Genomic DNA, 16,395 nt, shown 5'->3' with positions numbered 1-16,395 from the left:
CCCCACCCTCTCTCGCCCCCCCCACCCTCTCTCGCCCCCCCCCCTCCCTCTCTCGCCCCCCCCACCCTCTCTCGCCCCCCCCACCCTCTCTCGCCCCCCCCACCCTCTCTCTCGCCCCCCCCACCCTCTCTCGCCCCCCCCACCCTCTCTCGCCCCCCCACCCTCTCTCGCCCCCCCACCCTCTCTCGCCCCCCCCACCCTCTCTCGCCCCCCCACCCTCTCTCGCCCCCCCCACCCTCTCTCGCCCCCCCCCACCCTCTCTCGCCCCCCCCACCCTCTCTCGCCCCCCCCCACCCCCTCTCGCCCCCCCCACCCTCTCTCGCCCCCCCCACCCTCTCTCGCCCCCCCCCACCCTCTCTCGCCCCCCCCACCCTCTCTCGCCCCCCCCACCCTCTCTCGCCCCCCCCCACCCTCTCTCGCCCCCCCCCACCCTCTCTCGCCCCCCCCCACCCTCTCTCGCCCCCCCCCACCCTCTCTCGCCCCCCCCCCACCCTCTCTCGCCCCCCCCCCACCCTCTCTCGCCCCCCCCCACCCTCTCTCGCCCCCCCCCACCCTCTCTCGCCCCCCCCCACCCTCTCTCGCCCCCCCCCACCCTCTCTCGCCCCCCCCCACCCTCTCTCGCCCCCCCCACCCTCTCTCGCCCCCCCCCACCCTCTCTCGCCCCCCCCCACCCTCTCTCGCCCCCCCCCACCCCTCTCTCGCCCCCCCCCACCCTCTCTCGCCCCCCCCCACCCTCTCTCGCCCCCCCCCACCCTCTCTCGCCCCCCCCCCACCCTCTCTCGCCCCCCCCCACCCTCTCTCGCCCCCCCCACCCTCTCTCGCCCCCCCCACCCTCTCTCGCCCCCCCCACCCTCTCTCGCCCCCCCCCACCCTCTCTCGCCCCCCCCCACCCCCTTAGCTTAATGACAGGTCCAGGAGCAGTTTATATTCCAGCTGACTGTCTTGCTCTCATATTTCTGGTGTTTCCTTTTTTGTATCTTGTAACCGAGGCCCTGGTGTATTCTACTCCCACTTAGGATTGCCTCTCCGTGTCGGTCAGTACCTACATTTTCTCGTGGAGTCGGTGAAGAATGATGGGCGAGTGGTCCAGCTCTCGATCCGCCCGGCTGACGTGGTTGCAGCGACGGCAGCTGAAGATCAGAGATGGAACCTCTGCAACCTGCTCCCAGGGCTGGTGCTGAGGGCTGAGGTTCACCAGGTGCAGCAATTGAGATCTTCTCTCCCATTCCCCAAAGAGTCAACAGGCTGCGGCTCGTTTCTCTAGCAAAGGGAAGGCTGAGGGGTGACCTGATGGAAGCCAATGATGAAGGGGTTTGATAGAGTAGATCTAGAGAAGATGTTTCCACTTGTTACCACTTCTCCAAAACTAGGGGGGGCCATCAATATATGACGCTCACTAATAAATCCGATCGGGAATTCAGAAGAATCTTTACCCAGAGAGTGGTGAGAATGTGGAGCTCGCTACCACAGGGAGTGGTTGAGGCGAATCGTGTAGATGCCTTTATGGGGAAGCTGAATAAACACGTGAGGGAGAAAGGAATGAAAGGATAGGGTGAGATGAGGAAGCTTGAGTGGAGCATCAACAGTCATGGACTGCTTGGCCGAATGGTCTGTTGTGTGTAGTAAATACAGTGTAACCACAGGGTATTCCTGACCCATATAATTAGTCTGGCCTTGAATCAACTCCTTGCAGCCAACCAGTTGGACACAGTCCCTATCTAGGAGCACTAAGCCGGGTGAGCAATCTGCGTGTGACCTTGGAGCGGAGAGCCGAAGTTGAGTGAAAAGCTGTTGCGGTGACTCTAACCAGCCTTTTCCATCTCGGGTGGTGCCTGACCTCCCACTGCTTTCTGCTTTCAGTTTCATATCTGCGCAATTCAAGAGTTATCTTTTTGCCTGAGCTTTCTAGTTCTAGAGTACGGTGAAGGGGATAATTATCAATCTGTTAGGTTAGGACACAGTTGGAGCACTCTGCAGCCTCGGGGATCCCACTATAACCAGGATATTGAAGCATGGGAAGAGGGACACCCTCAGCAGGACAGTACCAGGGATGTGATAGAGTCACGATTAAGGACACGAGCTTGGACTGAGTGCAGGAGTGAAGGTTAAAAATGATCTAACATTTAAAATTAGGAAAGAGTTTGAGGTTAAATGGGGAAAGATTGTTTCCACAGATAGGTGAATCACTAACAAGGGGCAGAATTTCCGGGTTAGTCCTGGAGGTGTAAAAGGAAAGAGGAGGAGGGTAGAAGGAAATGGATTAACATGAGTCTGAGGGAGCTCGCATTGAGCCTGGCATGCTGCGCCAAATGGCCGCCACCTGCACCAACATTTGTCTGATTCTGTGAAATGGCTACCCTGCTTTCAGAACAGTTTTGACCACGAGCCTCCTTCACTCTTCTCAGGACACTTCATGGCGCAAATATTTGGCCAGAGGGAGGCTGCCTGCGAGTGACCGTTGCTAATTGTGTAACAGGAACCTTCTCATGAAGCACTGCACTCAGTTGCTGAGAGGGCGTGCACTGGATTGACCGCTCCGTGCCCGACCTGCTCCCTCCCTCTGGCCCTTCGGGGTGTGCACTGGACAGCAGGTCCAGGTCTGACCGCTCCCTGCCCGATCTCTCTCCCTCTGACCCTTCGGTGTGTGCACTAGGCTGCAGGCCCAGGTCTGACCGCTCCGTGCCTGATCTCTCTCTCTAGCTCCGGCCACTCGGGGTGTACACTGGGCTGCAGGCCCAGGTCTGACCGCTCCCTGCCCGACCTCTCTCCCTCTGACCCCGCGGAGTGCGCACTGGGCTGCAGGCCCATGTCTGAACTCTCCCTGCCCGACCTCTCTCCCTCTGACCCCTCTGGGTGTACATTGGGCTGCAGGCCCAAGTCTGACCGCTCCCTGCCCGACCTCTCTCCCTCTGACCCCTCGGGGTGTGCACTGGGCTGCAGGCCCAGGTCTGACCACTCCCTGCCCGACCTCTCTCGGCGCATGCCTGCAGTGACTTTCTTTGAGCTTGTGTTGTGATGACCGCTCCCTGGTTCGACTCTTAAGCTGATTTAATTGCAGGTGACTTTCCGCGGCCTGGCTCTGCAGTTCCTCTCCGGCTTGTCGGGCTCTGTGGATTTTATGCACCTGGACCCGCAGAAAGTTGGGACCTACCGCCAGGGTCAACAGGTGAGTTTGAGGAACCTTTAATATAGCAAGACACTCCGTGGTGCTTCACAAATTGGCGTCGGGAGCTGGCGATGAGCCCTCGGGGAACTGTAACTGGTATTATACAAATGGTCACACCAGCCAGACTGATTGATAAAAGACCAGCTGGTCCCTTGAATCCATCCCATTCAACTGAGCATTATCGCCCCCAGTACTCCCACCCACCAGCAGCCAAATCCTCTCCTGGGAGAGTTAACAAACCAAATATTGTGGGAAATTCCTCTCCGACCCCGAAGGGCAATCAAAACTGAGCTCCAGGAGGTCATTGTGACCGTGAATTGATTTAAATACTGCGAAAGGGACAACCTCAAAGCCGTTGTCTCTTGTGTCAGGAATTAAAGTTCTGGACACAGATTTTATTGGAGGGAATGTTCATTGCAAACAACACACACCGACACGAGCGTGCACACAGACAACATACACCGACACAAACGCACACAGTCAACACACACCGACACGCGCACACAGACAACACACACCGACACGCACGCACACAGTCAACACACACCGACGCGCACACAGACAATACACACCGACACACGCGCACACAGATACAGGCCGACATGCACACACACAGACACGACACACACAGACACATGCACTGATGCCAAGGCTGCAGAGACTCGGGTTCCAGTTACTGAGCTCAGTCACACGGCGATTGTCCCCTGTGCCTTCCCCAAACGATGTGACAATGGGCTCCTTGGATAAAAAGCCATTATATCATACCTGCTCCATCACCTTCACTTTTACACCAGCCTGCATCAGCTCAGCATTCCGGAGAGTGGGTCTCAACAAAAAGCTGCTCTGGCATGTGTAGAATTATACACAGGGATAATTATCACTGGGAAACCCCATACAGTCCCCAGTGGAAAGGGTCTCAGCATTATATACTGGGATAGATCTAACTGGGGGACCCCACAGTCCCCAATCGAGAGCGATTCTATCGTGAATTTGATTCTATTATTGCATTTGCTGCATTTTCTGAATTTTATGCCTTGTTGCTGCTGTTCTGTCCGCAATGACCTGCAAGGAATGTGTTTCCCTTCCAGGTGAAGGCCTGCGTGCTGTACGTGCAACCGGACTCGAAGTCTGTGCATTTGACACTGCGACCCCAGTTGCTGCAGCCTGGGGCTGTGGTGCAGCAGGCCAGCATGCACGGGGTCGGTGAGATTCTGACAGAATGCACGGTGCTGTGCTACCACAAGGGAGCTGGCGTCACCTTTCAGCTGGGCGATGGGACCTTTGCCTACTCACATGTGAGTGATTCACCTCTGCTCACCAACACGTCCGTGCGTGTGTAACGATTTCTGTGCACGGTAACATTCTGTCAACGCTAATGGCGCCACACACAGCAAGATACAGTCTGAATCTGTAGTTAAGAAAGAAAGATTTCCATTTCTGTAGTGCCTTTTACAACCTCAGGACGTCCCAAAGCGCTTTACAGCCAATTACATACTTTCAAACTGTTGTAATGTAGGAAACGCAGCAGCTAATTTGCATACAGCAAGCTCCCACAAACAGCAATGTAATTCTTTTTGGTGATGTTGGTTGAGGGATAAACATCGGTCCAGGATAAGTTCTTCTTTAGAAGCGTGCCTTTTACGTCCACGAGAGAGCAGACGGGGCCTCGGTTTAACATCGCATCCAAAAGGTGGCATCTCCGGCGGCGTGTCGCTCCCCCTGTCCCTCCCCTCCGGCGGCGTGTCGCTCCCCCTGTCCCTCCCCTCCGGCGGCGTGTCGCTCCCCCTGTCCCTCCCCTCCGGCGGCGTGTCGCTCCCCCCGTCCCTCCCCTCCGGCGGCGTGTCGCTCCCCCTGTCCCTCCCCTCCGGCGCTGCGGCGCTCCCTCAGTATCTCCCCTCCGGCGGCGTGTCGCTCCCCCTGTCCCTCCCCTCCGGCGCTGCGGCGCTCCCCCTGTCCCTCCCCTCCGGCGGCGTGTCGCTCCCCCTGTCCCTCCCCTCCGGCGGCGTGTCGCTCCCCCTGTCCCTCCCCTCCGGCGCTGCGGCGCTCCCCCTGTCCCTCCCCTCCGGCGGCGTGTCGCTCCCCCTGTCCCTCCCCTCCGGCGGCGTGTCGCTCCCCCTGTCCCTCCCCTCCGGCGGCGTGTCGCTCCCCCTGTCCCTCCCCTCCGGCGGCGTGTCGCTCCCCCTGTCCCTCCCCTCCGGCGGCGTGTCGCTCCCCCTGTCCCTCCCCTCCGGCGGCGTGTCGCTCCCCCTGTCCCTCCCCTCCGGCGGCGTGTCGCTCCCCCTGTCCCTCCCCTCCGGCGGCGTGTCGCTCCCCCTGTCCCTCCCCTCCGGCGACGTGTCGCTCCCCCTGTCCCTCCCCTCCGGCGGCGTGTCGCTCCCCCTGTCCCTCCCCTCCGGCGGCGTGTCGCTCCCCCTGTCCCTCCCCTCCGGCGGCGTGTCGCTCCCCCTGTCCCTCCCCTCCGGCGGCGTGTCGCTCCCCCTGTCCCTCCCCTCCGGCGGCGTGTCGCTCCCCCTGTCCCTCCCCTCCGGCGGCGTGTCGCTCCCCCTGTCCCTCCCCTCCGGCGGCGTGTCGCTCCCCCTGTCCCTCCCCTCCGGCGGCGTGTCGCTCCCCCTGTCCCTCCCCTCCGGCGGCGTGTCGCTCCCCCTGTCCCTCCCCTCCGGCGGCGTGTCGCTCCCCCTGTCCCTCCCCTCCGGCGGCGTGTCGCTCCCCCTGTCCCTCCCCTCCGGCGGCGTGTCGCTCCCCCTGTCCCTCCCCTCCGGCGGCGTGTCGCTCCCCCTGTCCCTCCCCTCCGGCGGCGTGTCGCTCCCCCTGTCCCTCCCCTCCCCTCCGGCGGCGCGGCGCTCCCCCTGTCCCTCCCCTCCGGCGGCGCGGCGCTCCCCCTGTCCCTCCCCTCCGGCGGCGCGGCGCTCCCCCTGTCCCGCCCCTCCGGCGGCGCGTCGCTCCCCCTGTCCCACCCCTCCGGCGGCGCGTCGCTCCCCCTGTCCCTCCCCTCCGGCGGCACGTCGCTCCCCCTGTCCCTCCCCTCCGGCGTTGCGTCGCTCCCCCTGTCCCTCCCCTCCGGCGGCGCGTCGCTCCCCCTGTCCCTCCCCTCCGGCGGCGCGTCGCTCCCCCTGTCCCGCCCCTCCGGCGGCGTGTCGCTCGATGGGAGTATCCGCCTCAAATCTAGTGCTCAAGTCCCTGGAGTGGGACTTGAACCCTCGATCTTATGACTCAAGAGATGAGAGTGCTGCCCACTCAGCTACGACTGACGCCCATTCCCTCCCGATAGTGTCCCAGTGCCAGGTATGTTGCGAGTGCGCCATCTGTAAATACTGAGAGAAACGGCTGGGGTGTGCACCGCCTTTGCGCACTTCCCAGAGCCGGTTACACAGTGGAGACGAGGGAACATTGGCTGCCTTTGTGGTTGAGGCCTGGTGCGGTGGGTGCAGGAAAGAGCGGCGGGACACGGATGTTGGGGCAGGCTGCGGAGAGCGGCACCCTGACTGTGCAACACACCTTTGTACCAACAGGCCGAGATGCAGGACCACTCGATGTGAGGTCTCCTCTCGCTTGCTGTGCACTCGTGGTTTGGACCTGGGTTTGCCTGATGCACGGAGTCGGGTTTGAGCCTCCCGGCAGCGGGTCCTCGACACCTGCTGTCGCGAGCCAGTGTCAGTGGCACACTCCCTCCCTGGAGACCCGGGGTCTGATGCTGGACTGAGAGCAGGCCTGAAGAAAAACCATTATTGCAGACAGAAGGCTAAAAGAAAAATTCCAGGCCCTCTGACGAACCGATATCCTCTTGTACCTAGGGAAGCCAGTGCAGTCCCCATCACCTCAAACGGCCACATTTAAAAGGGGCATAGAGCGTCTTGTTGTGGAGTCCCCTCTCGCTTGCAGCGGACTGCAACCGATAATCATTTGCATTGATGTAATTTGCAACGTTGCTGGTTATAGCGTCTAACGGGCTTCGTATATTCCGGGCAGAAGCCGCTCTGCTTCCTCACCAGTTCACACCTTATGACTGGGCACTGAGTGCATGAACAAACATTATTAAATTGCGAATGCAAAAGCAAAATACTGCGGACGCTGGAAATCTGAAACAGAAACAGAAAATGCAGGAAACACTCAGCAGGTCAGGGAGCCTCTGTTAGGAGAGAAACAGAGTTAAGGTTTCAGGTCGATGACCTTTCATGTTGCTCTGAAGAAAGGTCAGCGACCAGAAATGTTATCTCTGTTTCTCTCTTTACAGATGCTCCCTGACCACCTGAGCATTTCCAGCATTTTCTGTTTTTATAATATAAGTAAATTACTAAGTGTGCGTAAGGCCTTCTAATCGGCTGTAATAGATGTGGGATTACAGATTGTACTGAAGACTGACTGCAGCGTAAGTAAAGCTAGTTGCATTGCCTGCATTCTGATTCCGTTTATTCGATGGCGATCCACAACATGCTTGTTGATTGGTGTAACAGTCCGATTCTGTTAAGCCGCTGATCGAAGGCAAACCTTGTTCCCACGGAGGCGCCTGCTGTCAGCGCTGGGGTTGCACTGCATCCCACACAATTACTAACTAACTGTTAACTTCCACCCTTCGTCATTCCAGAAACGTCATCTGTCTGACACAAAGCTGACCTTTAACCCCAGCAAGTTCAAGGAAGGCACCAACCACAGGTGCAGGGTCATTGATCACAGCCCCGTGGAACAGATGGCCCTCGTGTCGCTGAAAAAGTGAGTGACCTCGGCCTGTTTCTGTGTGGGATCGGTCATCAATATTGGGATGTCGTGTTCGATAGAGTATAACTGGTGAGACAGAAAGACAGCCCGTGTTACCCTAAGGCAAGTGTGTGGGAGAGGGAGCAGGTACAGCACGGGCTAGATACAGAGTAAAGCTCCCTCTACACGGTGCCATCAAACACTCCCAGGGCAGACACAGCACGGGGTTAGATACAGAGTAAAGCTCCCTCTACACTGTCCCATCAAACACTCCCAGGGCAGGTACAGCACAGGTTAGATACAGAGTAAAGCTCCCTCTACACTGTCCCATCAAACACTCCCAGGGCAGGTACAGCACAGGTTAGATACAGAGTATCTGTACTGTCCACCCTCCGTTGTCTGCTGCACCCAATTGTTCTGAATTGAGTGGGGTGTGTTTTTGCTTTGGGATGATTTCCAAAAGCGGTTACATGGAGACTGCACAAACTGAATCCATGCAGAACCCTTGCAGTCAGCTGAGACTGTCGGTATAATGTCTGACATGCCGGAGCACGCAAATCCCTCCTTTCACTTTGAGTTTCTCATTTTCAGGAGCATTATTGATGCCCCATTTCTGAGGTACCAGGACATCGAGTCGGGACAGCTGATCGAGGTAGGTCCATAAAGCCTCGGCGACATTACCAGTCTGCACGCGTTACGTGCCCCACAGTGTCCTGCTCTCTTGCCTCGGCACCATCTGCAGCTCCTGTGGAACGAGTCAAGTTCCAATCCACTCCTTGGTCTTCTGAGAATGATTATATGTCCGTACCAGACCTTGCGTTCTCCCTCCAACCCTGGCCGTGGGTTTGGCATTGCCGGGAAACAGGCAAACCAAACGCTCCAACAGCAACTTTCTCCCTCTGCAGTTCCGGGTGCCTTCCACCTGTCTGCTCTTTTCTCTCGACCCCTCAACGAGCTCAGCTTGCCCACTCTGTCCTCAGAGCTGTGGAGCAACCCGAGAGCTGTGGAGGCTGCGCCATTGAGTATATTCAAGGTGGAGATAGACAGATGTTTGAGCGATAAAAGAGTGAAGGGTTAGCAGGCGGGAGAGTGGGGCTGAGTCCATGATCAGATCAGCCATGATCTTATTGAATGGCAGAGCAGACTTAAATGGCCGACTCCTATTTCTTGTGTTCTTATGAACCATCATGCCTTTTCCAACATCCTTTAACACAGAGTTGCCATCCATCTCCATGCCCATCTCTCTCAATTCCCTGGTCAAGTGCCTTCACCCTGTTTTCTGACCCGCCCAAAGCGCTGAAACCTGATCATTGTGACTGCATTCCGAGACCAGCTCGATTCCCCGCACCCCCCCGCCCCCACGGCCTATCTCGGTGAGTAGAAGTTTCCAGGTTTGGTTCTCAGTCTGTGCTGTGCTGGCTGGTCTCAGGCTGGACAGCAGTTAGGGGACAGATGTTGGTGCCCATGGGTTTGAGCAGGGCAGCAGTTAGGGTGCAAGTGTTGGTGCCCATGGGTTTGGGCAGGGTTAGGGTGCAAGTGTTGGTGCCCATGGGTCTTGGCCAGGGCAGCAGTTAGGGTGCAAGTGTTGGTGCCCTTGGGCTCAGGCAGGGTTAAGGTGCAAGTGTCGGTGCCCATGGGTCTTGGCCAGGTCAGCAGTTAGGGTGCAAGTGTTGGTGCCCATGGGTTTGGGCAGGGTTAGGGTGCAAGTGTTGGTGCCCATGGGCTCGGGCAGGGCAGCAGTTAGGGTGCAAGTGTTGGTGCCCATGGGCTCGGGCAGGGTTAGGGTGCAACTGTTGGTGCCCGTGGGGTCGGTTGGTCGGTTAGGGTGCAGGTATTGGTGCCCATGGGGTCGGGCACGGAAAGTACATTTAACCCGAGCTCCCTTTCCTCAAAAGTTACCCGGCGTCCCCCATCCTGGTCAGCATCCAATGACCTCTGATATTCATTTACCACACAAACCTCACCCGCTGACCCTTGATCCCTATTCACTGACCCCTGATCTGTGTATACAGAGACTCCTCTACCCACAGACCCCTAATGAGTATTCTGTAAACTCCCCCCTGGCCGTTCTATAAAGGGAGTTTGATGGGCACATGCCAACACTCCCTCAGCGCACGTGTACAATGGTCACTTTGGGTGGAATCTAACTCTACCTTTCACAATAGATTTGCCAATACACTGCTTTTGTGCCGTTGCTGCTTTTCAGGGTAAAGTCATCTCTCTGGAGAAATTCGGAGTGCACGTGAAGCTTACAGACCACATCCGGGGACTGGTGCCTCGCACACACCTGGCCGACGTCCCGCTCAAGCATCCAGAAAAGCTGTACAGCGTGGGAGACCAAGTGAGGTGCAGGGTGAGTGCACAGTGTCACTTTTAACGGCTCATCCGAAAGTCCGTCCCTCCGGCAGTGCAGCTCTCCCTCAGTACTGCCCCTCCGACAGTGCGGCTCTCCCTCAGTACTGCCCCTCCGACAGTGCGGCTCTCCCTCAGTACTGCCCCTCCGACAGTGCGGCTCTCCCTCAGTACTGCCCCTCCAGCAGTGCGGCACTCCCTCAGTGCCCAGAGGCAGAGTTCAAATCCCACCATGCAAGGTTGTGAAATGGGATTCAGAAGATCTGGCGTATTAAATAGGCAGGAACTGTAAAATAACCAGGAAAGCTGCCAGATTGTTGTAAAAGCCACCTGGTTCACTAATGCCCTTCTGGGAAAAGAGTCTGCCCCCTACCCTGTCCAGCCCCATACTGCCCTCGAGGGAAGGGCGCTAAATATCGTCGAGCCAGCATCACCCACACGCTATTGTTTTTAGAAATAAGTGAGCTGCAGAGTCCCCTATTTAGATTAAACATTGTTTCCTTCTCAGGTGCTGACGGTGAACAGCGACTCCAAGAAGCTTATCCTGACTCGGAAGAAGACGCTGGTTGGTTCGAAGCTGCCCCTCCTCACCTGCTACAAGGAGGCAGTCCCCAGACGGGTGGCCCACGGGTACATCGTGTGCGTCAAGCCGTTCGGCTGCATCGTCCGCTTCTACAACGAAGTGCGTGGTCTGGTCCCGCGGCAGGAGCTGAGCGCCCGCCCTGTGCCCTTCCCCGAGAAGGTCTTCTATGTTGGCCAGGTGAGGGAGGGGTCCGTGGGGAAGGGACGGAGGTGAGGGAGCGGGATGGGGTGGGGGGGGGGGGCGCGGTTGGGTGAGGGAGCTGCGGGGGTGGGGGGAAATGAGAGAGCTGGGGGGGGATGAGGGAGGTGAGAGAGCGGGATGGGGGGGGGTGAGGGAGTGGGACACGGGGGGGGGGGGGGGGGGATGAGGGAGGGAGTGGGGGGGGATGGGATAAGAGAGGGAGTGGGGTGGGGTGAGCGAGAGGACGGGCGTGAGGGAGTGGAAGGGGGTGGGGTGAGAGAGGACGGAGGTGTGTGGGGTGGGTGAGAGAGGGGACGGAGGTCGGGTGGGGGGGGGAGGGAGGTGGAGGAAGAGAGCGGCCCTTGGGAATGGAAGCGAGCGGTCCGTGAGAGGAGGGGTGCGTTGGGGGTGGTGCGGGAACGGTACAGGTGCGTTCGGAGTGGGACCCACATCGGGGGTGAGTGGGTGTGGGTGAGCGACAGTACCCGCGATGTTTTGTGTGCTGTGCCATGCCAATCTTTGCCTCCTCCTGGTAACCTTCATACTTCACCCCCTCCCCAGGTCGTCAAGGTCACTGTCCTGAAGTGTGACCCATCCCAGGAGAAGCTGCTGTTGTCCCTTAAAGCCACCAGGGATACTGTTACACAGGAAGTGGGAACTGGAGCTGATGGTACTCCCAAGGACAGTAAAGGAGCTTCACTGTACCCGACTGGAAAGGTATTGGAAAATATAGAAAGTGCAGTTACTGTTGTAATGTAGGAAACACAAGATCCCACAAATAACAATGAGATCTTCGAAATATTGCCCTGGGATCTTTTACGTCGACTTAAGAGAGCAAATGGGGCCTCGGTTTAATGTGTCATCCAAAAGACAGCGCCTCCGACAGTGCAGCGCTCCCTCAGCACTACACTGGGAGTGTCAGCCTGTATTATGGGCTCAGGTCTCCAGAGTGGGAATTTAACCCACGACCTTCTGACTCAAGCGAAGAGTGCTGCCCACTGCGCCACGGCAGACAGTTATGACACGAGTGCGTGGAAAGGTAAAGTGATGAGAGCAGCATTTCAGGGATAGTGTCGTCACCCGAGAGCAAGAGTGAGATCTGAGAGAGAGTGTCACAGGAGAATAAAATAATAGAGATATAATTAAATAGTTAAACTCTCCTGTGCCTCGTGACATAAGAAATCCCATTTCTTCCAGAGCAAGATATTTGACTCTGATTAGAGTCACTCCTTCCCTCACACCCAGCAGATGTTGGTTCTCCACCATCAATCTTTACATTTGCCAGTCTATAGCACACTCGACTTGTCTCTGGGTTCTTCCTGTAACAAAAAGTAACTTTACCTGGACAGCTTCCGACCCCGGACTCTCCCGCCCCGCCCCGACTCACCAAACCTCCGGACTCACCCCTCCCCGACTCACCCAACCCCCACCCCCACCTGCATAGCTCTCTGGGTCCTCAGAGCACACAGACCTTCCCATATTAAGGGGCATTCCCTCGGTATGGTGTTACTGTAGGTGCCTGCCTTGGACTGTACTGACTGGGTGTGTTCCTAAGTGGGGGTTCCTGGTTTGATCAGGATTTCGCCTTCATTTAAAATTTCAGTCACAAATTTGAGTTTTAAGTGGTTGCTGTTGCTTTAAATTGGTGTGGGGTGGAAGTTATGCTTCCGTTGTACTGAGCTCTGGTTAGACTCCCATCGGGAGTAACTGCATCCAGTTCTGGGCCCTGCACCTCAGGAAGGATATGTCGGCCTCGGAGGGGGAAGCGCCGCAGATTTACCAGGATGATGCCGGGGCTAAAAAAGTTAAATGATGAGGATAGGTTGCACAGACTGGGCTTGTATTCACTCGAGTAGAGAAGATTAAGGGCTGATCTGTTTGAGGTGTTTAAGACGATTGAAGGAGTTGATAGAGAGAAACTATTTCCTTCTTCACACAAGGGGCAGTGGAAATCTGGAACTCTCTCCTCCAAAAGGCTGTTGAGGCTGGGGGTCAGTTGGAAATGTCATAACTAAGATTGATATTTTTGTTGGGTAAGGGTATTGAGGGTTACAGAACCAAGGCAGGTGGATGAAGTTGCGAAACAGATCAACCGCGATCTCATTGAATGGAGGAACAGGCTCGAGGGGCTGAATGGCCTCCTCCTGTTCCTCGTATCCTATCTTTTGAAGAATGTCCCTGCTTCTTTCCTTCTGCTTGGTGCTGATATGCTTTCACTTTGTTCAACGTGTTTCAGATTGTGGATGTGGAAGTGTTGGCGAAGATGGAGAATGGGCTGGAGGTTGCCATCCTCCCGGAGCGAGCGTCTGCCTTTCTCCCTGCGACCCATCTCTCGGACCACGTGACCAACTGTCGGCTCTTCGCGGAGAGGCTGCAGGAGGGTGACGTCATCCCCAGTGTCATGTGCCTAAGCCACGCCCGTGGCCAAATTGTATCCTTTGTTCCCAACCAAAACTCGTCTTCATTTGTGAAGTACATTTTCAACAGCAGGAGTTTTATACGGGCCTTTCTGGGAGTGTACGATGCGCGCCGTGCTCGATGAGGACCTGCAAGTTCCGGGCACTGCGCATGTGCCTAAACCCGGCGATCTGTCAATGTTTCTTCTGACAGATTGTACGAATGCAAAAGTAAAGGGTCTCCGCGGACTGAGAATTGGGCTGTTTGCCCGGCGAATGTCCTTAAAACTCTTAGGCCTGGTAAAAGCAGATGCAAGAAAAAAAATTATGACTAATTTTTATATTAAAAACCTTGTCCATTAAGGTAAGCTTATTTTTAGCACTATTAAAACATTTTTTTTAAAATTCTAGAACATTTAATTTAATTCGATTTCTAGAATTTTAAATGTGATGTGTTTTTTTTATTTGTGTTTTTTATTTGTTTTTGGGGGTATCCCCATTGACAGGAATGGTGCTCCACACAAACTGAACTCACCATTACTAGCAATGAGAAAATGCAACATTGTGATTGGTGGTCGGGCCCACGTGATCCCAGGATGCCCGTACGCTCCCGAGATGCGTGGGCCTCTGGGCTGGGCTGCCCCTCTGGGCCTCTGGGCTGGGCTGCCCCTCTGGGCCTCTGGGCTAGGCTGGGCCTCTGGGCTGGGCTGGGCCTCTGGGCTGGGCTACCCCTCTGGGCCTCTGGGCTAGGCTGCCCCTCTGGGCTGGGCTGGGCCTCGGAGCGGACGTGTTCGCTTCTCCGGGACCACCGGATATTTGCAAAATGTTTTTTGCAGTTGGAGGCGCCGTTCGCGGGAAACCTGGGCCCGCAGTATCTGGGCCCATGTGTCACCTGGAGTGGCAGACTGGCCTACTACCCCAGCAGCAATATAAATGCTGCGGGGTGGGTGGATTGATCGTATTAATCCCCTGAGCGCCCAGGGGCCTTTCCCTCCCTCCCGGCACCAAGCTTCGGTCTTTCCATCTTATAACAAGAGCCAAGTGAGTTTGTTGGTGGTTTTAGTTTTAATTATCGGTCTTCTCGTGGATAGATTGTTGATTGATTTCAATTACAAAAGTATTAATTTAGTTTTCATTGTCATGGACTGTTGAGTTGGAGTAAATGTCGATGTGGTGTGGGAGTTGGTGCAGTACGTGAGTGAGTGCGTCAGACCCACTACAGGCGGGCTCTGTCGCACACTGTGTTCAGTAGCTGTGCTGGTTTCCTGCTCTCGTTAAACATTCCCTGTCCTTAACCCACTCGCTCAGATTCTGTGTAGAAAGGCTGCACTGCTCGCCTCTGCTGAACAAGGGCCGCTGGCAAAGGCCGTCTCGGAGCTCCAGGTGAGTTGTCGCTCCATTTTCTGCAAGGGTCCCCTGTCACCTGCTTTCCCCTGCATTATTCTGAAGAGCTGGAGTTTGCCAGGCAAGCAGTCACGTTCAAATCCCCACTCGTGCTGCACTGATTTGGAATGTGCTCTCTGGCAAAATCCTTCCATTTAAGGACATAAGACGCAGGAGTAGGCCATTCGGCCCCTCGAGCCTGCTCAGCCATTCAATAAGATCATGGCTGATCTTCGACCTCAACTCCACTTTCCTGCGCTGTCCCCATATCCCTTGATTCCCTTAATATTCTTGATGACTGGGGGGCAGGGCTGTATGGCGGGGTCAGGCTAGCGGAGGACCTTTGTCTTACGGATGTTTAGTGTAAGGTCCATACTTTCGTACACCTCAGTAAATACGGCGACTATGTCCTGGAGTTCAGCCTCTGTATGTAGCTCGACGACAGAGGTTGGGGTGGTCTTGGTCCTAGCCTAGAGACGGCGAAGGTTGAACAGATTCCCACTGGTTCTGTAGTTTAGTTCCACTCCAGCGGGGAGCTTGTTGACTGTGAGGTGGAGCATGGCAGCGAGAAAGATCCACAGCACGGCCCCGGACAACGTGGACCATTTCCCATACCTCGGGAGCCTATTATCAACAAGAGCAGACATTGACGACAAGATTCAACACCGCCTCCAGTGCAGCCTTCGGAAAAGAGTGTTTGAAGACCAGGTCCTCAAAACTGCCACCAAGCTCATGGTCTACAGGGCTGTAGTAATACCCGCCCTCCTGTATGGCTCAGAGACATGGACCATGTACAGTAGACACCTCAAGTCGCTGGAGAAATACCATCAACGATGTCTCCGCAAGATCCTACAAATCCCCTGGGAGAACAGATGCACCAACGTTAGCGTCCTCGACCAGTTCAACATCCCCAGCATTGAAGCACTGACCACACTTGATCAGCTCCGACTGGGCAGGCCACATAGTTCGCATGCCAGACACGAGACTCCCAAAGCAAGCACTCTACTCAGAACTCCTTCACGGCCAAAGATGGTCAGAGGAAACGTTACAGGGACACGCTGAAAGCCTCCCTGAAAAAGTGCAACATCGCCACCGACACCTGGGAGTCCCTGGTCAAAGACTGCCCTAAGTGGAGGAAGTGCATCCAGGAGGACGCTGAGCACCTCGAGTCTCATCGCCGAGAGCATACAAAAATCAAGCGCAGTCCCACCCACCCTTTCCCTCAACGACTACCTGTCCCACATGTGACAGAGACTGTGGCTCTCGTCAGTTTTAAGAGTAGAAGCAAGTCTTCCTCGATTCCGAGGGACTGCCTATGTATGTATGTAATATTTAAAAATCTATCGATCTCTGGCTTGAATATACTCAACGACTGAGCTGCCACAGCCCTCTGGGGCAGAGAATTCCAAAGATTCACCACCCTCTTAGTGGAGAAGTTTCTCCTCTGTCCTAAATGTCCGACTCCTTATTCTGTGACCCCTGGTTCTAGACTCCCCAGCCCGGGGAAACATCCTCCCTGCATCTACCCTGTCGAGCCCTGTAAGAATTTGATGTGTTTCAATAAAATCGTCTCTCATTCTGCTCCCAATCTGCTTAATAACTTCTCATAGAGCAGCCCTCATCCCAGGAATCAGTCGAGTGAA

The 16,395-nt window shown here is 56.2% G+C and overlaps 1 protein-coding gene across 2 annotated transcripts in view; it reads left to right on the top strand.

Annotated features, from left to right (window-relative positions):
* pdcd11 (programmed cell death 11) overlaps positions 1-16,395 on the top strand; it is a 65,131-nt gene that overhangs the window by 10,104 nt on the left and 38,632 nt on the right. For both annotated transcript variants that reach the window (XM_070876388.1, XM_070876387.1), the window contains exons 7-16: positions 1,017-1,198; positions 3,059-3,166; positions 4,255-4,461; positions 7,749-7,873; positions 8,450-8,510; positions 10,065-10,211; positions 10,719-10,970; positions 11,535-11,690; positions 13,210-13,404; positions 14,678-14,752. In XM_070876388.1, the coding sequence (XP_070732489.1) occupies positions 1,017-1,198; positions 3,059-3,166; positions 4,255-4,461; positions 7,749-7,873; positions 8,450-8,510; positions 10,065-10,211; positions 10,719-10,970; positions 11,535-11,690; positions 13,210-13,404; positions 14,678-14,752 (1,508 nt within the window). The remainder of the gene's footprint in view (positions 1-1,016; positions 1,199-3,058; positions 3,167-4,254; positions 4,462-7,748; positions 7,874-8,449; positions 8,511-10,064; positions 10,212-10,718; positions 10,971-11,534; positions 11,691-13,209; positions 13,405-14,677; positions 14,753-16,395) is intronic.

Source organism: Pristiophorus japonicus, chromosome 3 (assembly GCF_044704955.1).
Source record: "Pristiophorus japonicus isolate sPriJap1 chromosome 3, sPriJap1.hap1, whole genome shotgun sequence".
Lineage (NCBI taxonomy): Eukaryota > Metazoa > Chordata > Chondrichthyes > Pristiophoridae > Pristiophorus > Pristiophorus japonicus.
The sequence above is the reverse complement of the archived record's forward strand: the minus strand, read 5'-3'. Positions and strand labels throughout refer to the sequence as shown.